The sequence below is a fragment of the Zonotrichia leucophrys genome, chromosome Z, assembly GCF_028769735.1.
Source record: "Zonotrichia leucophrys gambelii isolate GWCS_2022_RI chromosome Z, RI_Zleu_2.0, whole genome shotgun sequence".
NCBI lineage: Eukaryota > Metazoa > Chordata > Aves > Passeriformes > Passerellidae > Zonotrichia > Zonotrichia leucophrys.
In genome coordinates this window covers 17,479,015-17,506,301 of record NC_088200.1, presented here as the reverse complement: position 1 = coordinate 17,506,301, position 27,287 = coordinate 17,479,015, and the positions used below count along the sequence as shown (strand labels likewise).

The 27,287-nt window shown below is 38.7% G+C and overlaps 2 protein-coding genes across 23 annotated transcripts in view; one reads left to right on the top strand and one right to left on the bottom strand.

The window, feature by feature from the left end:
- Positions 1-2,416: 2,416 nt before the first annotated feature.
- Positions 2,417-13,921, bottom strand: GIN1 (gypsy retrotransposon integrase 1). Of its 6 annotated transcripts, none has more exons than XM_064736514.1 (9): positions 13,737-13,920; positions 11,639-11,683; positions 10,144-10,289; positions 9,035-9,168; positions 7,638-7,943; positions 6,733-6,921; positions 6,470-6,637; positions 5,739-6,027; positions 2,417-3,970 (listed from the first exon to the last, which is right to left on the bottom strand). In XM_064736514.1, exons 3-9 carry the CDS (start codon positions 10,280-10,282, stop codon positions 3,672-3,674), a joined length of 1,524 nt encoding a protein of 507 aa, XP_064592584.1. In that variant the 5' UTR covers positions 10,283-10,289; positions 11,639-11,683; positions 13,737-13,920; the 3' UTR covers positions 2,417-3,671. The 6 variants fall into 6 exon arrangements, with proteins under 6 accessions (XP_064592584.1, XP_064592583.1, XP_064592588.1 ...); XM_064736513.1 differs by having other exon boundaries at positions 9,035-9,228; positions 13,737-13,919; XM_064736517.1 differs by having other exon boundaries at positions 3,786-3,970; positions 5,761-6,027; positions 9,035-9,228; positions 13,737-13,921.
- The window catches only part of PPIP5K2 (diphosphoinositol pentakisphosphate kinase 2), a 44,636-nt gene continuing 30,959 nt past the window's right edge, over positions 13,611-27,287 (top strand). For 7 of the 17 annotated variants that reach the window (XM_064736506.1, XM_064736509.1, XM_064736505.1 and 4 more), the window contains exons 1-7: positions 13,628-13,925; positions 21,466-21,824; positions 23,354-23,549; positions 23,902-23,992; positions 24,923-25,008; positions 26,295-26,449; positions 26,793-26,894. In XM_064736506.1, coding sequence (XP_064592576.1) covers positions 21,681-21,824; positions 23,354-23,549; positions 23,902-23,992; positions 24,923-25,008; positions 26,295-26,449; positions 26,793-26,894 — 774 coding nt within the window. In that variant the 5' untranslated portion in view covers positions 13,628-13,925; positions 21,466-21,680. Of the gene's footprint in view, positions 14,003-14,135; positions 14,288-21,460; positions 21,825-23,353; positions 23,550-23,901; positions 23,993-24,922; positions 25,009-26,294; positions 26,450-26,792; positions 26,895-27,287 lie in introns of those variants that run through there. The other 10 variants (XM_064736511.1, XM_064736510.1, XM_064736508.1 and 7 more) reach the window with 8 other exon arrangements.

The following is a 27,287-nucleotide window of genomic DNA, read 5'->3' as shown; positions in this document are numbered from 1 at the left end:
AATTGAAGAATTTTTTTCAGAATGGAGGTTAGGCAACTACCAAAGTGGCTAAAGTTGGTGCTACATGCTATTTAGGGTTTCAGGGCAGAACCCTGCCCTGGCCACTCAGTACTCTGAGTATCCTCTCTCCTCTGTTATTGCTTCCTTCAACCATGACACATCCTAAAACAGCTGCTCAAGAGAAAATTATTTTCAGAAAAAAGGTCTAAATTCCACAATTCTGGCATGTTTCCTCAGATCTGCTCTCGGGTCACACACACTGTGCCGCACATAAGGAAGTAGAGGCATGGCATTATTCCAGGCACTTTCCTGGGAGATCCTGCCCACAGCAAACAAGGTGTAACGAGTACTGAAAGGTGCTTGGAAGCTGTAAAGCTGTATTGAAAGTTTACCACAGTTGGTGGCTGCGCTATAAAACCACCTAAAACACGAGTATTTTTGTACTCTGGTTCACATGACAGGTCAGTCATGCAGCCTTCACACAATGCGGGTCATGTTGCTCTCAGAAATGTATTCGTGCTCTCGTGATTATCGACAGTTCGATGTGAATATTACCGAAAATTCTGCTGCGAACGTGGTTTCGGAAAGAAGTCCTCAGAAGGGCAGGGCGGGCAGCAGTTCCTGCGAGCCCGGCGCACCCGTGGCCGGCGGCTCCCGCGGATGCAGGCTGCCACCGTGCGACCGACGCTCCAACACAAACCCAGAATGGCTGCCGCTGGAGACAAACACACGAAAGCTAAGACTCTAAACAAATTGTTTGCGGTATGCAGCGTAATTATGCGCTCTGCTTTCCTTCTTGGTTTTTATTCTGTGGGAGGGTGGATGATGTTTCTGACTAGGTAAAGACTCAGAATCAATCTGGTGGGGAAGCACAAGTATTAATAATTGCATATCACTGAAACGCTGCACTAAACAGGACTCATTTGCTTAAGGGCTTTTCTGTTGGGGCTTTTATCACTATGTCTGCCAGCTTTGTGAAGAGTAATGAGTATTTTTTGCAGTTTGTCTGGAATCTGATATAGTGTTACTCACTCTGTACAGAAGGGGGAAGTGAGGCATAAGGAAATTAAAGGCATCAATTGCCAAGAATAATCAACTAATTTTAGGTACTGAATTCATGAAATCTGATTGATTCCCTTTTTACCCCCTTACTTAGATATCACTTTACATATTCAAGGCACCAATTCTTGGCACCAGCTGCATCCCTGAATGTTCCAGTTCTGTGGATGAGTTTTGAAATGCTTCTCAAGCATCCAAAAAAGGGCTCACCTATGTGAGTAATGAGTAGTACGTGGCAATACAGAATTATAGAAACTTGTATTCAAGTGATCTGCTCATTACAGCACTAGTAATCTGTAACAGGGCAGCACTGCCTGGCAGTGGCGACATGCTGTATTTCCTACAACAGTTATTGTTCACTGGCATACCTGCTTCTTCTACCAGTGCAGCAAGTTTGCTGCAGATCCCTTCATCTACACACAAGCTGCAAGAACTGACCAGGGAAGGCATCTCTCAGGATTAACTGCTCCAGAATCAAATGCTTTAGGATTCAGTTTACTGTCTGGTTTCTTCTACCTGGAAGAGACTTCTTCAAACTAAAGCTTTTGGTGTGCTGCTTTTCATTCAAAATTTCTACAAAGTTTTGTTACCAAGATATAGACAGCAAGCCAGCAGGTCTTCTAATAGGTGCAGATGAGTATAGTACCCATTTTTTGAAGACACTGCTAAATCTTGCTTCCTTGTGTCAGTTTTGGCCAAACTGTTTTTTTTTTCCATTTTCCAGTGATGTTTGTCATGTCAGTAGTTTGAAAACCCTGTATTTTATTTCAATTAACCTCCCCCATCCACAGGAGGCCACATTTCAGTGCACTGCTAAGTCACTAGTGCCTTCGTGTTAATACAGTAGATGAAAATTACCAGGAAGGGTGAGCAATCAGCAATATGTTAAATATACACAGTATGTTAATTGTTTCTGTGTTTTGCCCATTACTCTCTCACTGCAGCATTTTCTTTCTTTTCAGTGTCGCTCTAACAACTCTATAGCACTTGGGTTAGCCCAGGGCTACTGCAGAAAACAGCTCTGCTGTACTATGCAAAATTCAGGAACTGATCACTTGGAGTAAGAAAAAAAAAAGTGAGGTTGGTTCTCTTTTGCAGCTACTAAAGCAGAAATGAATCTTACAAACAATGCCTTACTCTCCAGTTTTATCCCTGACAGTAATATTTTCTTCAAAAGGATGATATATAAAAATAAATATTTATTCCATGTGTGCATACAGACAATGTACTCAAAAAGACTCTTTCTGAAGTCTTGGTGGAGAAAAACTGTATCTGTAGGACTGCATTTTCAGAAGACACAAAATAGTTAGAATATTAATTATTTTTCATTTGAAGTTTAAGATAGGATTCTGGCATGGTGCTGACCTCTTTTCTCACATAGATACTGCCCATATTAAAGACATACCGTAGTGTACATTTAATTTCTGTAGGAGGTAGGTACCTAATCAGCCTTGATGACCACATTGAATTGCCTAAAATTAACTGAAAACTCCTAATAAATAGTACTTTCCTCCACTTGTGTTAAGTCACATGACATTCAGCAGAAATGACAGGGATCATAAAAATTCAGAGAGCAAGATAAGCAAATCTTCCACAGCATCATCCATAAGTTGCTGAATTTCTCATTCAGTTTTATGCTAGTTTTCCTCATGTCAATTCCCTACCAAAAAAAACCAAACCAAAACCAACAACCCCCCCCCAAAACAACAAAACCAAAACAACAACAAAAATTGACTTCCACTCATCAGTTTTCCATGTGAAAAAATTCCTGTGCTGCTGATTTTGAGAAACAGTCTTCTTGGCAGGAAGTCCAGACTAGAGACAACTTACTCAAGGAAATCAGAGAATAAGTTAATACCACTGCTTCATGTGTCATAGCCCACTGTCCATGGAAAACCTCCCAGCATGCACAGGCTAAGTGAAGAGGTAACTGTAATGGAGAAATCAAATGTTTGTGGAAAAACCACATATTAATATTAAATGCTCTTAAGGGTTTATCACATGCCTGAAATATTAAAACTGCCTACACTAGTAGACTTTTGATGAGAAGGGAACAGCTGAAGCCCTCATTGTTTCATGCATAGAACACTACATGCATTTGATTTTGGCAGTTTTATTGTTTTGGGAGATCTTAAATTGATTAGGGTTAAAAGTTGTACAAGTCAGATGCTGCAGCTTCTCAAAATGAATAGAAAACTGTTATATAACAGGAAAAGGAACACATGAGCTTCGCTGTAGTGGAGGAAAAATTTACACCAACTTGCTTAGGTTTTAATTCATCTGACAGTGCACATTAGGAATAAGTCATCCAAGGATTAAATGGAAAAGGTCGTTACAGTGAAATGATGCATTGTGTCCTGAGAGGATAACAGTAAGGCATGGCCACATTGCCATTCTACCAACAAAATCTGGAATTGAAATGAATGATCACAATATGTGCTTTTACTAGCGCCTTTTCTTAACACCCAGACAAATTAGATACCTAAAGCACTCTTAGATTCATAAAGGAGTAAAGTGGATTGGGCTAAGGAGGTTGGAGCTATTAATTTTTTTTTTCAGTTTGCCACAGTAGTTCCAAACTGCTTGGCAATGAAATGTGATAAAGACTATGCTTAAGTATCCTCTGTCTTTGTCTGAAGTGTCCAACAAGGTGATGGCCATTGCTCTGGCTTTGTAATGTTTGGTTCAATGCAATGATCTTCTCTCAGCTCAGACTCAAGTTTACCATCTGCTGATTCTTGGTCTTTGCAGGCTGCAGGTGGAATCTGTACAGCAGACACGATATCTCTTTTGTAGGCATTTATTTCTTTTTCAGCAAAAGAGTCTGCTTGGCTTGAATTATTAGATCTTTCAGATAAGCCAATATAGTCATGGTCAAAAACTACTGCACCTTGTAGAATGTAATGGTTGCCTGTAAAAGGAAAGTAGCCATTAGTTCAGATCTCTGAAGCCATACCTGAAATGTTAGTGAGGTGCTAACTTACTTTTCAAAATAATTTCCAAAAGAGGACAAGAATGTTTGAGTGACAGTAAACTGATTATGTGAATTTCCCAATTTCACTGAGGATCAAATGTTTGGCATCTCGTTACATCCACAAAATAATCCCTGGGATGATCCACATTTACAGCTGTTCTTAGCTAAGTCAATGATTAGCTTGATGTTTATCTTAGTCACCTACTGAACTAATGCTTTAATACAACTACTAACTTGAATAAATGGACATGTAGATTCTTTCATTTTTGTGCATGCAAATGTGGTTTCTTCATGCTCTCGCTGGAAAATCTTAGTTCAACACGTAACAGGCTTCCTTAAACCATAAAAAGTTTAAAAAGTAAATAAAGTAGGTAAGTAAAAAAAAAAATGAAGCAAAAAACCCCAAAATCTATCCCAGCCAAGACCAAGACAGTCACTTCCTGTAAAAAGGAATTCTACATTTACACACTGCTTCTGCAGTACTCAGGAGTAAACATATTAGGCTCTAATACTACAAAGACCACTACTTTCAGCTCTTTCTTTATACAGTGACATAATTTACCAAAAGTTATTGTAACAGCCGTTCATTACCTATATGGTTGATATGCATGTGACTTCCTCCTCATGCATCAGCAATTTAATGAGGAACCAGAAGGCACAAAGTGATCATCCAAAAAAAGTAGAGGCCTCGTGACATGAGATGAAATCTGTATCTTAGTTACAAAATCTATAACTGATGACTGACAAAAATATTTCAGCTTGTTACATGAAATTCCAGAATTAGTTTCAGCATTGTGAATCTCTCAGCTTTAAGCAGAGATGGAAGAAATTACCATCTCAATGTAGTTTATCTATTTACAAGAACCAAAGTTTGACCACATGTGCCAATACTGTGGGAATTATTTTGCTCTTCAAGAACCCAGAAGTAAAAAGCAGCTTGTTCTGCGACAGAAGTCTGTGACAATTAAAAGTATTTAATTTTTTTGAAAATGCCTAAGGTGACTCAAAGACAGCAAGAGCAGAAAAGAAACATCTGCCACTGTTTGATTTGCAAAGCAGCAGGCTGAAAATTTAAGACCAAGAGCAGAAGTTGACTATCCAAATCTTTGGAAATTTCTAGCCATCCTACCACAGAGCATGACAATACTATTTACTCTTGTAAGAGAAATGCTGACTACTTTAATAGGACAATTTAAAATAAACTATTTCAAAATCAGTTCCCTGATGTAGTCTTTCTATTTTACGGCTTTAGAAGACACTCCAATGTTGTTAAAATAAAAAGGCTCCATTGCATAAGCAAAATTAATGTGACTCCTGCCTACACCAAACAGACTAAGAAAATGCTCCTTGAATACAGGTCAGCCTGCTTATACTTCTAGCATATTCTTATACTTTTGTCAGCCAGCACAAATAGATCCAAGCCAATGATTAGAAGCAACTTTAATAGAGGCTATTTTTAAAAAGAGTTTGAACATTATTCATGAGCTCTGTTCTGTGCTCTGCATAGTTTGACATGACACACACTCACTAGCTTACTTAGCTATTACACCACTGTGTGTGCTAATATAACTCTCACTGGTTACTAAATGATACTTTTTCATTCTAATAACCTAACACCACAAGAGAGAAGTTAAAAAAACCAAAACAAAAAACTCAACTCTTTTTACATATATAAAAACACAAACTTAAAAACTATTATATACACCTTTTTCACCGGACCCTCTTACATATGGCTTGAGGTGAGACATCTTGATGGGTCTTTTCAGCCTGGATCCTGTAGAATCTCTTAATATTGCACAGCCATTTTCTGTGATGTAATCTATGATACAAGGACCAATCCATTCCGACTGGAAACGACCATCTTTCCACCAGTTTTTTCTTTGCCTGAGGACTTCATGACCAACTTTAAGTTGAAGAGTATTTAATTGTTTTGACTTCCTTTTGACTGTGATTTTGGTTCTGATTTTTGGTTCATCTGGAGTTTTTTTATCTGCCTACAGAAAGATAAATGTGAGTTACTTTTTTTTTTCAAAAGTAATCATGCAATTTTGTAGCATTGGTTAACAGCGCTTAAGCATGACATTGAGTGGTGTTAGATGTGTGTAGTTTGTAATTATGTGGGACTGACAAGTGATGAAGAAATCACTTTTATCTTCATAAATCACTACTCTACAGGCAATAGTTTTCTACTTCTCTATTCCACCCTCCAAGTCAGACATAGTAAACTTCTGACAATTGGTCTCTTTTAAGGTTACTTCCTCCAAATACATACCTGTTACACCGAAATTAAGGGATCACAGGGGAAGGAAAACAAACTAAAAACCACCACTCAACCCCCCACATTATTTTAAAAGGTTAATTATACTTTATAGCTCAGAACTTTTCATCTTTATCTTCAATCTTCTTACTAGTAAAATTCAAATATATAAAATTTACCTGGCAATCTGAGGTTTTGTCTTCTTCCAGTGCTTGACTGAATTTTTTAGTTGCTTCAAATATTTTGGCAAAACTACTGTATTCTCCTTCCACACACATATTCATGGGCTCAACAACACGTGGATTACGGTTGAACATTTGGAAATATGGAGTGTTTTGATCTGGCTCCTATTTATACGGGGACCAAAAGCAAGGAAATTTAGCATACAGCTTTGCCGACATTTTGGAGGACTTCAGTCAAAAGAAGAAGAATGTTCACATACCAAATTTGTCAAATTGAAAGCATAGGCTATAGCAGATAAATGTTCATCCCAATCGTTTGGATGGTCTATGCAATACTTGTTAAGGAAAGTTTTGATTGTTTTTGAAATTTTTTCATTTACATCATGTGTCTGAGGATAAGACAATACAATTTGCTTCATTCCAAACAGTGCAAACAGTTCTTCATTTATCTTCAAAATAAGAAGAACACAATTAGTGAACATTTCTCATGTTTTGTATCCCATTTCAGTAAAAAAACCCTCAGATTTCCACCTCTTTGGTTGATATGATGGTGACTGGGAAAAATCTTGCATACCTATTGGCACAGAACACACCAGGACTGTGAATGAGAGCTAAAGCACTAAGTAGGGCTTAGGAGCCAGTGATTGATGGTTCCTAACCACATTTTTTGCCATTTAATTTGATCTGTCATTACCTCCATGTCACAATCTGATGACTTCAACTCTTAGAGGAACAAAGTGTGGTAAATCCTTCATAATCACTATAAGCCAACTTCAAAAATACCTTTAGCTATTGCTCTCCTGGGCAAAATGGATGAAAGACATACATCAGAACGCAAATTTGTGTACAAAAAGTGTACAAATTTATGCCAATTCAAGTAAGTGACAAAACCTGCAGTATGACTGCCAGGAGATAATTTTACTGTGGTCTTTTTACAAAGAATAAACTCCTAGGAAACACTGCATAGCATTACAATTGCAAATAATTGGTTTGACATTTTTTATATTGTGCAGACACCTTTACTTTTTCAATTAAAGAAAAAAAATACTAAAGTCTTTCTGAAAAAAAAATTAAAATTCAAATCTAATACAAGGGAAAATGTATTTTTCTTGAGGGGAAAAAAACATCAACAAAAAACCGATTAACTAGCCATGTAAATAATTACCTGATAAACAAGCTCCTTCCCCTGATCAATAGGCATCTTTTGAGGTGGCCCATATAAGAAAAACACATTTATGATTGCCTTAGCAATTTCAGCTGCCGAAGTGTCATGCAGTGGTAACATAACAGTCCATCTTGTAAACAAATCTGTCATAATTATGATGTATTTGTGACTTCTGTTGGTAACATTGAAAGGTCCTATTAGTTCTATAGTGACTGCTGTCCATGGATCCTCTGCTTTGATAGGGTGTATTTTGGGTACTCTGGTGGCTATGCTCTTTGCCACCTGGCAATGCTGGCAAGCATGCACCTAGAGAAGACATCAGGAAGGTGTTATCAAATGAAAAGTGATGGTGAGGTGATGACAACCATCAGATTCACAGATCTCCACTACATCTCTGTAAATCAGGTCAGACTAGGCAATGCAAAACAAATTTATCACTATTCTTTTTTTGCCCTTAAATTTTTCAGAAACAGCAAAAAAACCAAAATAAAACCAAACAATACTGAAGTCCAGGAATGGGACATGTAAAAGAACTCATAGCTGAATTCTCTCCATTATGAAAGCACTGTGCTCTTTCAAGTCCACACTACAAATTTTAAAATCCGTTACTATCTGTAAATAATAAAGAAAGTAGGAAGCAACTGGGAGTGAAAGGAAGTCCCAATCATTCCTCTTTTGGCTCATCTATGTATGCTGTGACTGAAAAACACTGGAAGTATACATTATCTCCCATGCACAACAACTTAATCTATGGGATAGAGAACCTTCGTCCAATCTAAATTGAAACGAGAGACTCATTTTAATGTCATGTAACAGTTACACATGAACTCAAAGTATTCACATGGTGCAGCAAGGCGATAGCAACAGTAATTTGGCCTTAAACTATTTACATAGTTTCCTGAACAGTCAAATTGTGCCAGGGGTTGCTGCGCCTGTATCTTCGGGTGGAGGAGAAAAAACTTTCCCAAGCTTTGATGTGTTTAACTATTTCCTGCACACAACTTATTGTAAAGCAGAGACACCATTTTCATATTCTTATCTGCTAGCAGCTACTCTGGTCACACATCCTTGTGATGGCCCATTGCATCCTAACAAAAATACGTGAGAGTCCTTCCACAAGAAATCTCTCTCAGGGACTGGATGTTCCCTGCTTACCAAAAGAGATTATGGCCCCCCACCACACCATAGTGGTGCACAAGCCAGTAGTATAGGAATAAAAAGTAGTAAAAGAACAAAAAGAAACACCATGCATTGCCAAGATGACCAGCTGCAGTGTGATTGCAAGCTTACATTTCCATCTAGTGAAACAGGCTGGGCACTTGCTGTACCAAAGTTCATAGGATTACCAAACATTTGTAACAGACTACATAAAGTATCCTGTAGCTATGAAGCCATACCCACTGCTTGACATCATTTGTTACAGAGGTCCAGTAGTAATTAGACTCCACTAAAGTCAGTGTTCTTGATATACCGTGATGAGTGCCAGCAGCACTTTTGTGGCATTTCTCAAGGACTTTTTTCTTCTCTTCATCTGAAACAATTACCAGGCGCATTTGTTTTCTGTCTTTTCCAACATAGAACAACTTGTTTTCTGAAAGAAGTACCAGCAAATTATAAGCAAGTGCTTAGTCTTCTGATTGGTTTACTAAACTACTGAGCATGACTCAGAATAGAATTTATTACAATAAGTTCACTTTTGTAAACATAGCTTTTTGTTTATAAACATTTCAATTATGTCCTCCAAAGAGCTATTAGTTCAGCCATGTTTATTATCTGGACCCAAGAGTTACAAGTGCAAGTCAGAATGCAAACAGCATTCCCACACGAAATCTGACTGAAACTCAAACTAACACTGGGGCTGGAAAGGGGAGGCAGGAGTGTTGAAACTGTTGTTTGTGAAGCTGTTGAGTGCCTGCCAGCAGCCTGACATCGATAGTCAAAGATTTAACCCCTCCCTGCCTTCTCTCCACACAACACTGGCAGTTTTGATGGGATTGAGACAGTAGAGCAGACTACAATGGCTCATAGAGGCTCATATATATCCTAAGGCTGAAATAAAGTTGGGAAGGGCCTGCAGGCTCTCAGGTGACTGATGGCAAAATTGTCCTTGTACTTCTGCCAGTCATCCCCCACAATGGATGTCTCTAGCTGCAGATCTAGTTCCTCTTCTGTAATCCTTTCAATTATGGGTTGCAGTGAATACATATTTCTACAGTATAAAAAAGATAAAAAATGAGGTTTGGTTTTTATATAGATAAATAAATCTATCCTGGAATGGACTAAAGCAGATTGAGCTTCCATTTCTACAAACATCCTGTTATATATTAACCAGGGATTTGCAGAGCATTTGTCTCATAAAGAATGCTTATTAAAAAAGTGGGATCTTGCTTTGCAGCATTCTGTGATTACAGAATGCTGCAAAGCAAGATCCCACTTTTTTTTTTTAATATTAGGAAATCTTCACCTTAATGTCTATTTTTAGCATAATTTGAGAGAAAAGTTTTACCGTTGAAAACAAATTTTTTGGCAGCTCTCCTGATTCCACTTCTTTCACTTGATAATGTTGTGGGATGATATTCCCCTGTTCGCTTGTAGTATGCAATCTGCTTCAAGTGAAGCCCACCACTTTTTCCACTACGAACCATTGCCAATCTGAACAAAATGGACAGAATTTATTAGATAAATTGTCAGAGAAAGACATTGTCAAGCTTTTACTTACTTCTTTGTAGCTCAGAGCTACATATCCTGGTTATGTAGCCTCTAAGAAGAGATTACACCATCCACTGTCAACTTTAGCAACAAAGAGCACTGCTTGAAACACTAATTTTGTTCTAAGCAGAGCTGATTTTGTCAAACTATATTTTAAAATTTCCACACAACGGAGGCTTCTACTACATTCATTGGTCAGGCAAAGGAAATGGTATCAGAGAGAAAGAAACTGTTCTTCTCATTCTTGGATACCTCTCAAATTCAGTTGTGCTTGCGATAGTCCAAAGATTCATCGTAGCTGAGAAAAATGTGCATAGGCAAATAGGAAAAAAACCAACTTCCCAGAGAGAAATGAATGGAAATTTATTTTTTTACTAATTAATCAGACAATTAGATTTTGAAATTCCAAACCAGACTCTGCCTGTGAGGTAACAATTTGTTCCTTGACACAAGCCAACTTCCCTGATAACATTAATAAGCAATCATGTCATTAGCAAGATGGGCCACTGATACAGAACCTGTTTGGGTTTAGCAAGAATAGCATCAAAATAATTATGTAATAATGAAAATTGAAATATTCACAGATAGGATAATTGATGCAGCCTCTACATCATTTGTGGTTTGCTTTTTTCCCCAAATCTTTTCCAGCAGCATAGACAAGGCAGTAGTTTAATCCTGCTTTCATCAATGTCTGCAGGAGCAGGACCAAGCTTGGGGTCAGCCATGTCATAATTTCATAGTGAATACTGGTTATCCACAGCATTAAGTAAATTTATTTCTTATCTTGCCACTGTTTCAATGCCAGACTGTGACATTATGTAGTCTGCTAAAAAGAGTAATTAGTTTGTCTGCCATATGTGATAAGTGGCTTATAATTATGGGAAAGTGACAATATCCAGTCACTCTGGAAAACATCATCTCATTATGTGGTGATGCTATTTGAAAATAAAACGCGCAGGACAAGATGTCCATTTTTCAATTTATAGATTCTGACCTACCTTTACTATGCCGGTGGTGGTAAGGAGGTAAAGACCTCTTAAGAGTGATTATGCCTTTCATTTCATCCTTTCCTCCCAGAAAATAGAATGCAATATGTCATTTTTGAAACCTGCACCCTGAGCTAAGCACTGCTGCTAGCAACGGCTAACGCATGACAGGAACTTCCCATTCAAAATGTGACAAGGCTTTTGCCTCACTGAATACTTCATTTTATACAAGCAGGAGCTGGTTTATCAAAACAAGCCAAGTCTCTTGTCATACAGCATTAGTGCTTTGAAGTAAAATTTTCATACCTGACAGAACTAACACAGATGTACTTCCTAACACCACGATCTCACCTGTGAAAAAACACAGTGTTTCAGAACAGGGAAGGAGAGGAGCCAGAACACAGGACTGTTCCAACACTGCAGTTTCCTGTAAATTTGTATCTGACAACACATGCTAAACCAACCCACCAAACCGGTAAACTGGATAACTAACAGCAGAAAAGGAGTTGAGGCTGCCATGAAGTAAATTCATGTTTCTGTTGTTTAAAAGAAGTCAATTAACTAGTATTTCTGACAGTAAAAGAACATTGGTGAAGGGCAATTAAAATATCCTATCCACCAGGGGCACACATTCAAGTTTTACTCAGGGGCTTCCTTAAGGCCAGTCGTGCACTTACGTACCCTGAAGTCAAAACTAGCCCAGTATGACCTGTTACTCAACCACAGGGATGATGGATTATATGGCTTGACACAGACTTTCACACCTGGGAAGAAAAGATCTTACAGCACAATCTTTATTTTTCCAGTACTATTGAAACTTGCCTGAAGTAGCGAATATTCTCCATGGATCCCAAAATTGACCATTTTAATAAAATGAAGTTGCACTGGAACAATATACTTCTAACCAGGACCACAGCATACACTTCTGCTAAGCAGACATGCTATCCACATTTCTGCAATGGCAGTTTCTCTTATAAGCATTTTGAAGAGCTTAGGTAAGCCAATGAAAGAAGAATGCGCTTCTTTCATTGGCTTAACCTAATGTAGCACCCACATACATTAATTTAGTAGGATCCTGATCCAGCAAACTGTTAAGCACTTAAGTCTGCTGGACTGCGGCCTAATATAAGCTTGCTTCCTGAATATTTAATTTCTTATGCCCCTACTAATCTTTTCTCCCACTACCTAATTTATTTTGTTTGGCCTATTCCCAAAAAATGCCAAATAAAACAGCCCTGAAAAGAACAATTTATAAAATCTTCTGGTTTTCTTATAATTAATTAATTTCATATAATTAATATGCTATATCTCAATACTCATAATGCATCTGGTAGCCTAAAAATCAAAGACATAAAATCAGCTACCCATTTTTTAGTACCTTATAAGTTCCAAAAGTGTGCTCTAGAAAGCATTTTAGCAAAGAGAATGAAACTTCCCCATAACCAGTGGTCTTTTAGCTTTAGCAGCTTAGCCAAAATAGTCACACCTGCTAAAACTAAGCTATTTCATCCTTTAATGCCCATTTTCTCCTACAGACAAACGCAATCCTAACTGTAAAACTATTCTTGCAGATTTTGACCAATTCCCCTACTTCTGACTGCTGCTCTTATAAGAAGCAGGAATTGCCTGTGGAGCACTGAATCATGGTCACAGAATGGTTTGGGATGGACTTTAAAGAACATCAACTTCCAAACTGCTGCCAGGTTCAGGGACACCTTACACTAGATGAGATCCCTCAGAGCCCCAAACCCACTTGGGTTCAAACGCTTCCAGGAATGGGACAGGCACAGCTTTTCTGAGCAACAAGTTCTAGTGCCTCACCATCCTCTCAGTAAAGATTTTTTTCCTAATATCTGCTCTAAACTTGTTCTCTTTCTTTGAATGCATTCCCCCTTGTCGTATCAGTATATGTTCATGTAAGAAGTCCCCCTCCTGTTCCCTTAAAGGCTGTTGCCAGTACACAGCTTCAAAACACCGCTTTTCTAACCCAGGTGCTTCAAAAAATGTGTCAATCAGACTGACAGACTCCCTTACATTCCGCCCTGGTTTTGCAAGGTGCGACAGAGGGCTGGGAAGGGCGCCTATGAGGCTGAGTGGGTAGGCACGCGAAGCCGCGTCTTGCCGCCCGCGGCAGCGTCAGCTGCCATCCAGAATTCCAGAGATTCCCCTCGGGAAGGCGCCTCTGCCTCCCTCCCGCCCACAGCACTACACATCCCAGCGTGCAGCGCGCCTGCGCAGGGCATGCCGGGAGCTGCGGTCTCGAGCGATCATTCCCTGGGCCTCGCACCCCGCGCATGCACGAAGCGACGCCAACGCGAACTTTTTGCTTCCCGCCACCGCCCCCCGCCGCCCTCTCGGCCCGGCGGGCACACCCGTGAACATCCGCCTTGCCGCGGGCACGCACCTGCTCCGGCAGAGGTACCGGCAAGGCCCGTTGCGGGGGCCACAGTTTCCTGGCCAGACCAACCACAGCCACAGCCCCAGTGGCGCCCCGAGACTTTTGTGGCGCCCCCGGAAGTGGCGGGAGGGAGAGGAGGGGGCGGGGCAGCGGCGGTGCCGCCTCCTGGGGGAACTGCGGGGCCGCTGCAGGCAGGTGAGGTGGCTGTTCCCTTCCTTTCCTGCCTTTCCCGCCTTTCCTTTCTTCCCATTCCTGGCCCGACCGGGACGCAGGTAGGCAGCGCGGTGGCTGATGCGAGCGGGAGTTCCCCTGAGAAGCAGTGTCGCAGTGGGCGGGCAGCGCAGGCAGTGCGGCGGGCAGAGCCCCGCGGGCTCCCCCCCCCCGCTCCTCGGGCACGCCCAGGGCTGCTGCGGCGGCCACGGCCTGTGTGTGCGGGCAGCGCTTTGTCTCTGGGTCGTTCTGCTCTCGGACGGGGTTTCGCTGAAGCTGCGGCGGTGCCACACACCGGTCTGTGAGGTTGCAGTGTGCTGTGCTGTCAGTGTCAGGTGTACCAAAAGGTACAGATGAACACGGGGTGAAAGGTGGTGTGTGCCTAAGCGGGGATGGGGAGGGAAGTGAGAGAACACCTCTTGGAGCTGTGCGTTTGGAGCACTTTGTTAACATCCAATAACTGGTGATAGATTCAGTATAAAATAAGTTGCAGCAACGGAGATGGCTATCTGTAATCAGAATGGGGGGGGGGGGGGAGGACCAGCAGGAGCCCTGAAGGTGAGAATTGATTACCTATCAAGAGCAGAGATGAGAGAGATGTAAAGACTGTATGTCCTGTATTACATTTATCTTTGTTTTCGTGGTGTTTTCCAGAACGTGGGAACTTTATAGAGTATTGGTAAGCTTTGAAAATGCTGGGGGTTTGGCACTGCGATTGTTTCCCTGTAGTTAGTCACGAACAGTAAGACTGGGGGATGGATATCTGTATCATAACCACAAGGAAATACATAGTTTTCTTTCTCATAGAAACTTCTTCTGCTACTTGGGTACCTTTACAGCTGTTTGTTACAGTGGTTTTGGATTGTTGTATTAGTCTTTTTAAGTGCTGTTTCCCTCTGATCTGTTTAGTCTGTATCTTTCCAACTTTTCTGCATCCCTTCTGTATCATCTTTGTACTCAAAGTAGCAAGTGAAGGCTGTTTTTCCTTGGAGTATCAAAATTCTTGTTGAATTCATCTTTGTCTTGGTGAACAAGGTTTGATTCAATCAATAACAAAACTATTCTTGGTATGAAACACTTTTTTATACTATATAGTGATCTTTGTTACCTTTTTTAGCCTATTTCTTGTCTGTTGTGGTTCAATATGTAAGAAATTAGAATTTTTATACTTATTGGCTTGTCTTGGTTGTCTTATTCTTTCTATGGAAAAAAGTTTCACCCTTCTGGCAGTTGTGATTAAAACAGATCAAGGCCTCCAGAGGCTGAGGCAAATGAATTTGGGTACAGAGTTTTTTTTTTTTCAAAGCCTGTCATCTCTACAAAGCTAAATTAAAGCTCTTTGTGAGAATCTGGAGAAGCTATTTTGACGTCTGTGAGTAGGATTTTAAAAAAATTTGGAAGCCAGCCTTCCTGAAATATTCAAACTTGTCTCAAATATAAATGACTTTATGTGATATGTTTGACAGAGTATGATTTAGAAAGGAACTTGGAGGTTAATGAATGTGAAGGTTATCTGCTCTGTGCCTATGCATGAGACACTTAAAACACATGCCAGATACCAGTTTGTGTGGTTTGCCAGTTTAAAATAACACTGCCTTCCTGTGTGGAATGTAAGAGATATTTACTAGATGGGTTTTTCTAGACTTCTAAGGCTGTTTTAACACTTCTGTTAAGGGATAGTAATTGTTTATTTTGCAGTTTCAACCAGAGAGTTGAAATATACCTTTGAAGATAAAGGTATGAAGTTTGAAGATAAAACTCAGTTTTACTTGTGTTGAAAAGTTGCTCTTCTGCTGGTGAACTGCTAGGGAAAAATAAGTTCTGCAAGCAAAGAACTTGGTCAGGAAAAGACCCATTGAAAAGTTATTTCACTTTAGGTTTGGTAATTCAAAATTACTGAAAATACTTTGCCTAACTTACTGTATAATTGCTGGGAGAAAAGGTAGACATGAGGAAATCAGCCAAGTAGTTTGAAAACTGGAACAGTTGTGCTTTAAGATCAGAAATCTTATTTTTGAACAACCTAGAAGGCATGTATCTCCTTGCTGCAAAGCTAGCCTCTCAACAGACTCCTGGCTTACGTGGCTCTTCTCAGTTTTCTGTTGCTAAGATACTGTAATACAGAGGATCGGACTGAATGTTACTTTTGGTAGAAATCTTTTTTTGGTACAAATACTCTTGGAAAATAATAACAGTCCCCAGAAAAAGACTTAGGCAACTGAAGTTTATCAGCTAGCCTGTCTATATAGAGTTTTGAGAAATGTTAGGTACTCCTGAGCAGAGTTCCAGTAGGAAATGTCAGTAAGGTGGGTATTTCTAGATTCCTGATGCTTGAGAGTGGATGCTTGGAAGTGTCTCATTGGTAAGATTCGGCAGACTAAAGACCTGTCTTCTGCTTGAAATACTGAATCAGCAATACTGATTCCCTCTCCTGTAAAAAGCAATCCAGAGGCCACCTTAAAAAAAAAAAAGGAATAAAGAAAAAAACCAAAACCAATGGCATAACAAATAAACAAAACACAAAAACCCTGTTAGTGGTGAAGAGAGAAAGTGAAAGGATTGTAATAGCCTAGTGGTTAGAACAGTTGATTGAAACAGGACAAATACTATCTCTGTTCTCTCCTGTGTCAGAGGTTTCAACTCCCTGTTTTCTGTTAATCAGAAGTGTGTCCTAACCACCAAGCTGAAAAGTGTGTAGGTAAAAACATCTGCATGCATACATTACTGCTGAAGTTGGAGTATGAGTAACAGTGCATAGTTTTTCTTCCCCAGAAAACACATTCATTGGCCACCAGGTGCTTACTAAGCAGAATCATGGAGCAGATCCTCCAGGGCACTTGGAAGATAAGAAGGTGATAGATGACAGCCAATGTGACTTCACTAAGGCAAATTTGACAAATTTAGTGGCCTTCTATGAGCACCTTCCAGTAAGTCAAAGGAGACCGACTACAAGAAAGCTGGAGAGGGACTATTTACAAAGGTCTGTAGTGATAGGACCAGGGAAGATGACTTTCAGGATGAGGAATGAGAGATTTAGATAAAATATTTAGAAATTCTTTGCTGAGGAAATGGTGAGGTACTGGCACAGGTTATCCAGAGAAGTGGATGCCCCATCCCTGGATGTCTTCAAGGCCAGGTTGGATCAAGCTTGGAGCAGTTTGGTCTGGGGAATGTTCCCTGCCCATAGTAGGGGTTTGGAACCCTTTGAACCAAAACCATTCTCTGATTCTTTAATATACAATGACACATTTTTTACATAAATTTTCTAATATATTAATTTATTCATCCATGAAGAACCACTTGAGCACTTAATATGATCTCCAAAGTAAAAGAGGGTTCCATCCTGGAATAGCATTCCTGTCCATGTGTCTGCTTCATGGGCTATAGCTCCTGCAAGGGGCACAGGCTCTCTGTGGGCTACATCTTCTTTCAGGGTATAGCCACAACCTCCGGTGTGGGGTTCCCTGTGGGCTGCAGGTGGATCTCTGCTCCATTGTGGACCTCCGTGGGCCTACAGGGGCATAGCCTGCTTTACAGTGGGCTGTCAGGAAATCTCTTAAGTGCCTGGAGCACTTCCTACGTGCCCTTTCTGAATGACTTTGGGGTCTGCAGAGTTGTTTCTCTCAGTTATTGTCACCCCTGTCAGCTGTTGAGCAGTGTTCTTTACCCTTTCCTAAGTACCTTCTAGGAGAGGCATCACCAGCATGGCCAAGGGGCTCAGCTTTGGCAGCAGCAGGTCCATCTTGGAGCTGACTGGAACTGGCTCTGTCTGACATGGGGACAGCTTCTGGTGTCTCTCACCCCTGCAGCCCACTCACCACCAGAACCTTACCAGGGAATCCCAATGCAGGCACTTGCCTGGCAAGGAAGACTCCTTTTCTTCTTGAGAAGGTTTTTTCAGGTTTCAGTATAGTGAAACTGGAAGGTGGATAGTCTCTTTTGCAGTGGGAACTGCTGTGGTTTTTTCTGGTGGAGTAATATATAAACTGCTATATAGTAATGCTTCTGGAACATTGTAAAAATATCTGCAGTGCTCCCATAGACAGAAAGATCTATGCAAATGACGACTGTAAACATGTTAAATTCTATCTTTTTATCTTGTCATTGCATAGGTCTTTTCATGTGGCAGTCTGAGAGCTGTGCTTGGCTTGTAGGCAGTATCAGCATCTGGCTAAAAGCAACACATAAAGGCTACTTTTCATCTTTTCTCAAGATTCTTGTCATGATTAGGGAATATGTTAGCATCTTGTGAAATCCAAAGCTCAGTGTTTGTTTGATGCAAGATTGGAGCAGGTGACTTAGTTCTTGTAAAGCTGTGTGATGTTGTCTTTATAATACTCTTTTTTCTTTGTTACCTTTTTTTAGCCTATTTCTTGTCTGTTATTTTGCACATCAATAGAGTTTCTTTCCTAATGTTACTGAGATGCAGAGCTGAGTTACTGAAGATGATGATAAATTTCGTAAGGCTATTGAAGTTAGTATTTGCTGAAGGGAGACAGAGTTTTTTCTCAGCTTCCTCTACTATACTTGGACCTTATAAATTCCAGTACTTATTTAATACCCTTATATCCCCCTGAATTTCATGATTTTATGATTTGTTTCTTTATGGGTTTTTCTTTGTTGGGGTTTGGTTGGTTGGTTTGTTTAGATTGTTTAGGTTTGTGGTTTTGTTGTTGTGTAAAAATTATCAGGCAGTAACTATGACATTCTTTGTGTTTAAGAGATACTGGGATAGAGCTGCTCAATAAGTCTTTTTCAAATTTAGTCCATCTCAGTAATGTGCTGACAGCTACTGCTCAGCACCTCACAGGATGCGTGTGGGGAGCAGAGCAACATCTGTAAATGTAAATGTTAAATTTTAAATTTATTTAAATTTTGTATTTAAATTTCTTAATTTAAATTTTGTAAATGTTAAATTTTTTATTATTGATTACATGACATGAGAAATTTTATGCTTGAGTTCTGTCCAGTTTTAAATTGGAGAGAATATGTTTGCTTGCTCTGTAAGGTACAGCAATAAACTAGTCATATATTTACTGGCAGCATCGTCTTCAGCAGCTTCTGTGTTTGACATCCGTTCCCTCTTTTCCTGCTTTTTGACTGTCCTGTCTCTTCTCTCTTCCTGGTTGTTTGTTAGACCTGAAAAAATGGTGGTTTTGAGTATGGGTTCTTGTTAGTAGTTCTAAAGTCTCATATTTAAGTTTGAAGTATTATCGGCTTTTTTTGAACATCTGTAGAAAGGTGTCACACATGCATGGAGAGCTCTTGGGCTTGCCGTGCTCAGTGCTCTCAGCTGGCAGACTCCAATGTTCATCTTCTTCCTGTCTGTCCTCTGCTTTCACCTTTTTTCCTCCTCATGCTTTCTTTCTTGTGTCACCAGCAACCCAACAAACTGTTTGTCTTTGGTGGTTTCTTGCACCATAAATCATATTGCAGAATTTGAGTTTTGAAACAGGTAAAATGCCTTAGCAGGAGTCAGGCAAACATTTTCACTGCTAAATGTACTGTTAATGAAAATACTAGCTATAGTGGTTGTAGCAGGAAGATATTGAAAACCTTTTGTCAACTTGAGACTATCTGAAAAATTGCTGTTAACATTATTTGTGTTTTAATGGTGTATTTAAATTACTGGAAGCTGAAAAGGAATGCAGATGGAATATTCCTACAGCATGAAAAAAGTGAAACTTATTTAAAAGTGTCCTGGGGTGACTTTATGATGCTTGGATCCCCATTTGTCTGTTTAGCCCAGAAATAATTTTTTGCACCTTTGAGATTGGTTCTGAGGGTGATGGGGGGGAGAGTGAAAGTGTACAGTTTCTTTTCAGACACTGCACTCACTCCTCCACATTCCTGCTCCTGGACTGTGCTGTCTTGTGGACGGACAGACAGTGGGACAGAGCTCTCCTTTGCTTTTTAGTTTCTAGCTAGCTAAAAGAAGCTTAGCGGGGAGTTCCCTGGACTGTGGTTTTTCTTTTCTTGGACCTGTTTAAACCTGCTCTGGACTGAAAACCCAGAAGAGCACCAGGAACTCCCACTTGTGGCCAGCAGGCTGGGCCTGGGCCTTGACATTTTCAGCACTGGAGGGGCTGATAAGAAAGTGAGGGAGCTGAGCTACAGCCCACCAAGGGAACTTTCTGAGTTTGTCATCTCTTCAGAGCAGCCAGAGGTTTTATTGATTAATAGTGTTCTTTTTTTTTTTGTGCTGCTGAATGCTTTGTCTGTTAAATAAACAGGTTTTTCTGTTCTTGTCTGAAGAAATCTTTCCCTGAACCAGTTCAGCGAAGGGCCACTTGTGTTTGCTTTCTGGAGGAACCCCTTTGGAGGTTTTCTCCCAAATTTTCCCTAAACCAGGACAAAAAGGAGCTGTATGGCAGTAGAGGACAGGGCAGTGGTCTGTTTTGTTGCTATTATGCTATTATTGCTGTTATTTCTCTTTAGAGGAAAGTGCCCTCATTCCAGGGCATTTTCTCCTGAAACTTGTGGGTAAACAATGCTGTCTCTCCAAATCAGAAACAGCATTGTTTACCCACACCTAGCCTCTGAATTAGGACAGGTTCTTTCTGGGCAACTTCTGCTTGCCATCCCCCTTCATGGTTGACCACTAGTTAATTTACTATTGCTTCACTTAGTTCATAGGACAGCCAAAGTAATTTTCACTGATATTTAAAAACAAATTCAGTTCTGCTGAGGCATCACGTTTAATGGCACTTGCGTAATGCCCTACAAGTGAACAACCCAACCCGTTGGATCAGATGAGCTTCTTAACTGCTTGTAAAGTAACTGCTTATTAGTTTTGTAAGTAGTAGTGATACATTGTATTTTATTTTCACATGACAGCTTAAAAGGGTACAATATGTGTTTGCTTCACTGGTACATTAGTGGTTAGAAGTCCTTTTGTCAGAAGGCAGTGCTAGTGTCCGTCTCTGTAATTTTTAATTTTTCTCAGTGAAAATAAGGCAACACTTTGTTGCAAACTGCCACATTGTGTTTTCATAAAAAAGATTCACTTGAGTTTTAAGACTAGGGTTTTTTTAATAGTCCTAATGATGGCTTTATGTTTTTCACTAGCACAGACAGTAGCAAACAGACAGTAGCCTGTGTGCAATTGTCATTTGATCACAAAATTTCTGTGGAAAAAATAGCCAATGCCATGGGTAGTGAGTTAAATATTGGAGAATATTTTTGTTGTACATTTTCTGTAAAAATACTCTCCATTTAAGCCTTCTGAAGTTAGGAAAAAATTGCATTTGCATAGCTTTTACTTCTGTGAGTTTTATTTTCTGTTTCTCAAATTTATGCGTGAGTAGTTTGATAGTAATTTTGAAACTGTTTCCCATGCTCTAAACGTACATCTGAAAGTGTAGACTATGTGTGGTGCACCTGTTTTATTTCTGATGCTTTGCTCAGAGGTACATAATTGTCCAAACACTTTTTCTAAGTAAAAAGATTTTATTTTAGATCCCTTTATCAAGTGTGTCTTTTTTTTTTTTCTTTTTTTTTTTTTTTTTTTTTTTGTGTAGCACAGTGGGTTTCTTGGAGCAGCAATTCTGATCGGTAATGAGCAGATGATAACAAGTTAAACAGTGCCTGGTCAACAACGCAATCACAGTGGCAACAGTACACAAGCAACATCAAAGAGCCGGGGACTTTGGTGTCCCCGTGTCAGCAGGAAACATGCCCAGGATCTCAGCTGCCAGAGTGCCTGCAATTTTTACTTAGATTTCTATAGGTCTTGTAGCCATGTCTGTTAATGCAACAGAGAATGATCCTCCCAGATTCTTTGTGGGTGGAGAAGATGGAGAAGGATTATTGGATTCAGCCAGATCTACAGATTATGAACACTTCTATGACCATGGGGAAGAAGAGGAGGAAGAGTATGACTCTGTAAGTACTGTAAGAGCACTTGTTCACTATTCTTTGTTCTCAAGCAATATTTTTGATTTCCAATTTTTTTTCAAAAATGGTTTATAAAAATATTTTTCAAAATATTTTTCAATATTTAATTATTTTTCAAAAATGGCATTAGCTCACATAAATCTAGTACTGAAATTGTGTTCTAAATTGAGAAATTGTTCATATTCAGATAATGATATGTCTGTAATGTTTGGAAAAGAATATCAGAAAATTTTGTATACCTTGAACTGTGATGTAGATGTGCTAAGTTTTAGAGAATTTCAGGGCAACTGACGTTGATGTGCATCATTTGGAGACTTGATTTGGATTCTGGGAATGAACTTGATGATGGCATAAGCCTCTTTTGCTTATTTGGATAGTTGGAAGCAAAAGAATTACTGGGAATTTTTCTTTTGTATGCTGTCAACTGCTTCAGAGTTAAGTTTTGTTTTGTTTTTTTTTTCTCTTCCCTTGTCTTGGTATATTAAAAGTGCATGCTAAGTTCATCTTAATTATGCCTTAGTTTATTATATTTTTAAAGGGTTCTGAATTGTATTTTGAGCACTGTGCTCACTGATTTTTAGCTTGCTTAAGACAAACTCTTAATGGTATTATGCATTAGTCATCATGTCATTTTTTAAACTCTGTGTTGGTTGTTCTTTTTGCAACATAGCATTTTATGGAACAGATGACATTTTCACTAATTGTGAATTTGTCTAAAAGGTTTAAATGCAAGACAGCGTTGCTAAAGCACTTCCTATGATTAAAAGTAACTTGGAAATGCAGAGTAGCAATACAAAATGAACAGCTCAGGTATCTCAATTCAGTGAGCCTATTTTGGCAAGGGAAGGTAGCTGGCTAGGTTTACAAAAAGCATGAAATTGATTTAAAGGATTGCTCTGTGGGTTTTTTGTTTGTTTCCTTTATGGAGCAGAGTATGTTGGCTGTTGCCTTTAGAAATATCAGTGACAGAAAAAAATTACTGAAATTTTAACGTGAAAGTAAATATAGAATATGCAAAAAAAGTGAAACTGTTTACGCACTAAATAGTTCAGAAATCTAGAAAAGTAGTTTCTTGTTTTCTAATATTCCTTTTCATAATTCACTTGTAATATTAGGTGATGAGAGGCCTTGTGACTGTTAATTAAACATTTAAAATGACATAATTGAAAAATCAATTACTAGTTAATTTCAGAGTAAGCCATAAATACGATTTTGTTCAGATCCAACACTCTTGACTTAGCCTTTGTTCATGTCTTTTTGTTCCTGGTAACAATACTCAAAAAAAGTAATATAGAGCTGTTAAATGGTTTCACTCTTGAGGCATTTTTTTAGGATTTACTGTGATATGCTGTTATGCTGCATTTTGTTATATTGCTGATTAAAAACTAAATTAATGATACCATGTGAATTTTAAGAGAAAATACCTGCTCTAGTATTGTGCTGCTAAAACCCTGTTGTGTTTCTAAAATTTAGAACACATAAAAATTACTTTTCCCTTCCCCCCGCCTCCTTTCCAGCCACCAGAAAGACAAATTGCAGTTGGGATTTGTTCAATGGCTAAGAAATCAAAGTCCAAACCAATGAAAGAAATTCTTGAACGCCTCTCCATGTTTAAGTATATAACTGTGGTGATATTTGAAGAGGATGTTATTTTGAACGAGCCAGTAGAAAATTGGCCTTTATGCGACTGTCTCATTTCTTTTCACTCTAAAGGTAAATCTCGTAATAATACCATAAGTAGTTGTGCCATCTAAACTGATTAAGCTCTTTGAAAGTCCTTTTAGGTTTTTTGTCTTGCAGTTTAATTGGATTTTCCTGGGAGGTGATTCTTTTTTCTTCTTTACTATAATACAACTGACTTCTAAAGTGTGAGTTTATTAAATTATACTGTTTACATTGCTTGAGAAAGTCTTGTCTGACACAATATAAGAATAGCTGTCCCACTGATAAATACATTTGAAGCCCGTGGAAACAGTGATGTAATGCAAAGGCTCAAATTCTTTACTAGTAAATTAAATTACTGTGTCTTGTAATTTTTATTTGTTTTTCTTAATAAACATTTTAGGGTTTCCACTGGACAAAGCTGTAGCTTATGCAAAACTCAGGAATCCGTTCATAATCAATGACTTGAATATGCAGTATCACATACAAGACAGGTAAATAACACTAATCACCTTTTTTGTCAGAGACTCTAAAAATTTGTTGTTATTGCATAGCAACAGTTCCAGTGTATTGTCCCTGCCCATGGTGGAGGGTTTGGAATCAGATGATTTTTAACATCTCCTCTAATTCAAACCATCCCATGATTCCATGATTGTATAGTAGTTTAAATAAAAGTACAGCGAATGTTACACTTTATTAATGTATCATGGTTTCCTGGAGTGTGTCTCCAGGTGTGTGTTTTTCTTTTGCTGTTTTTGCATTGATGTATGTGAAGATTTACCAAGTTAGAAATTTGCTGGTACAATTTTCTAGAGCTTAGCAAATAAAAAAAGTTTAAACTCTTAAAGTACATATAGGATAGGTATGTATAGCAGCTGTACAAGCTCCAATAATTGTAGAATTCATGTGATTTACAGTAGTTTTTTTCTGTAAAGATGATACTTAACAGAAGTTGTTGGTACTCAAAGGTCATGTGGTTATTGAAAGCAAATTTTCTTTTGGAGCTAAGGTCATGCATAGCAAACATTAATAAAACAACAGTAAACAAAATACATGAATACTGCATCTGAACAGTGAGCAGACTTGCTATTTTGGATGCCTTCAGTCACTGTTCTGTGTAAAGCTGAACAGTTGAAAATCTCGTTTAACAACACAATTGTTTTGTGCAAATGTCTGTTGCACTGCCAGATAGGAAAGGACTGGCATTGCAAAGTGCATTTTTATTGATGTTGAAGAGATCACTGCAAGGGTACAGCTGTGTCAGTGACCTTTAAAGCATTATATTGGTAAATAGAGTATTATATATGTAACCTTACCCTGTGTGATTTGAAGAAAAAAAAGTGGTTTTTTTTCTCCTCCTTGATTGTAAAATGCAAATATTTGCAGGATTTGGTGGCTCATTTCTTCATGTTCTTTTCTTCTAGAAGAGAAGTCTATGGTATTCTTAAAGCTGAAGGAATTTTACTTCCTCGCTATGCAGTTCTGAACCGTGATCCAAACAATCCCCAAGGTAAAAAGAACAGAGAAAAATTAGCATCTCGCTGTTTCCACTGGAGAACAATATGGACATAGTGGAAAGCTAAATTTCACTGCTTAGACAATTAATTTTTGTGGTTTGATTTCCACACCAGCATTTAAAGTGTTGTTGTGGGCTGACCTTTACTGGCTGTGGGATGCAGTATATGAAAGAAAAAAAAGAGGCTGAGGCTGTGTAAGCACTGTTCAGCATTAACAAAAACATCAAGACTTTTGTCACAAGTTCAAAACATAGCACCATACCAGCTGCTGTCAAGAAAATTAACTCCATCCCAGCCAAAGGCATTACAAGTATGCAACTGAGAAGTGTGATTCTGACACCATGCATGTTATAGACATCATGGAATAACTAGAATATAGGGCCTCCTTACTCAAACTGAGCTTCTAATATGCCACTAAACAGAGCAGCATTCAGGATATTATATTAACCACAATTATTAGTAATTTTCCTTTGGAAAGTAATATTGACAGAAACAAGTCAGGCTATTGAATTCTTCCCCTTCTGAGTGTAAGCAGCCATATATTTGAAATCTGTTCTAGATATATCTGCAGATGCTGTACAATGAATATAAATTGGAATCAATTTTTTATGTACCTGCAAAAAACCTGAACATTTTCTACTAAAATGAAAACTTCAAGCAACAGTAAGAGATTGCAATGACAGATCAAGAGAATTTTGCATTAAATCTTTTTTTTCTGTGTGATCTATGGAAAAAAGGACGCATTTATGCTTCAGAAGTGGAATTAAAGCTGCTGCTTGCAGTGAACCAGTATTGAATTCCTGATTGCTGATACCAGAGGACCTAATTTTATGTTCAGGGTGCATTTATCACACAGTATGAGACAGTTCTAACTCTATGGAAGATGGCTGTGGCATCTGACACCACGCTGTGTATATAATTCACCTGCCAGCTCCCTGAAATTTCAGAAAAGGGCACTGGAAAAAAGAACTTCCCTCTCTTCAAAACACTTCAAATATACTATCTTATGCACCTTACCCACCTGCAGGAGACAAGTTCCTATCTGACACTGAGGAAAAAACAGTTATTCCAGAACATAGTATTTAAATAACCTAATTTAGAAACGGTACAGCAGAAATATACTGCATGTGATTGGCAGTCATTGTGCAGTCAGTAAAAATCAGAGAAACAAAGACGTTATAGAATATTATTTTTTCAAACTGCAAATTAATGTAGATCTCTTAATAATTGTATGCAATTAGTATACTGTTACAGCTCTTTTCTTTGTGCTGTTCTTCAGAATGCAACTTGATTGAAGGAGAAGATCATGTGGAAGTGAATGGAGAAATTTTCCAGAAGCCCTTCGTAGAAAAGCCAGTTAGTGCTGAGGACCACAATGTTTACATTTATTATCCAACATCTGCTGGGGGTGGAAGCCAGAGGCTTTTTCGAAAGGTGAAGTTATGGTACTAAAACTTTAAGTGTCTAACAGGATTGCAGAGTAATTCTGTCATGTCCTACTTGCTTAGGAATAGAGGCAAATCAGAGAAATTTTAGGAGAACATATAGATTGAATGAAGGCATATGTTTCTTGCAGTAGATGGTTAACTACTGCAGATTCTTAGCACACACCATTAATGTACTTCTAGAATCTTATAAAAGTCTTTTGGCATTGGTCAAAAGTTTGCTTCATTTGGTATGCGAAGTGTTTTCTTAGTACAAGTGTGTTATTTTAGGTGGTTTCAAAGTTTCTCGAGCAGTATTCTTTAAATTTTTAATGGAAAAATGCACCTTTCAGATTGGCAGCAGAAGCAGTGTTTATTCTCCTGAAAGCAGTGTGAGGAAAACAGGCTCTTATATTTATGAGGAATTCATGCCTACAGATGGAACTGATGTGAAGGTATGATAACTGTGCATTCTTATTTATGTTTAGAACAATCAAGTGCTCAAAGAGCTTCTCAGTTTTAAATCTTGGTCAAGGATTAATTTTAATTGAGTTTTACTACAGTTCATAAGTAAAAAATGCAATTCTGATTCTAGCTAAACATGGTATTTGTAATGTAGAGTAGCTATAGTTTGCATTGTAAGAATCAAGTGCTGGAGGCTTGCTACCTGACATATTGTCATCTTAAAGCTGGGCAAATCCTTGCTTTGTTTCATCCTATATAAAATGTAAACATACTTTTAAAATTAAGATAATAACTTAGTCCTGCAGCCAGATTTCTGAAAATAAACTGAAATCATTTTCAAATGAACCTGTTCTCCAGGTTCTGCAGATGTTTTGGAGAAGAAA

Coding starts and splice junctions, on each gene's coding strand:
- GIN1 (XM_064736513.1), bottom strand. CDS start 10,282: ATGGTTCGTAGTGGAAAAAGTGGTGGGCTTCACTTGAAGCAGATTGCA. Junction 6,638..6,732: donor CTTTCAATTTGACAAATTTG/GTATGTGAACAT, acceptor CCGTATAAATAG/GAGCCAGATCAAAACACTCC. Junction 6,028..6,469: donor ACAAAACCTCAGATTGCCAG/GTAAATTTTATA, acceptor ATCTTTCTGTAG/GCAGATAAAAAAACTCCAGA.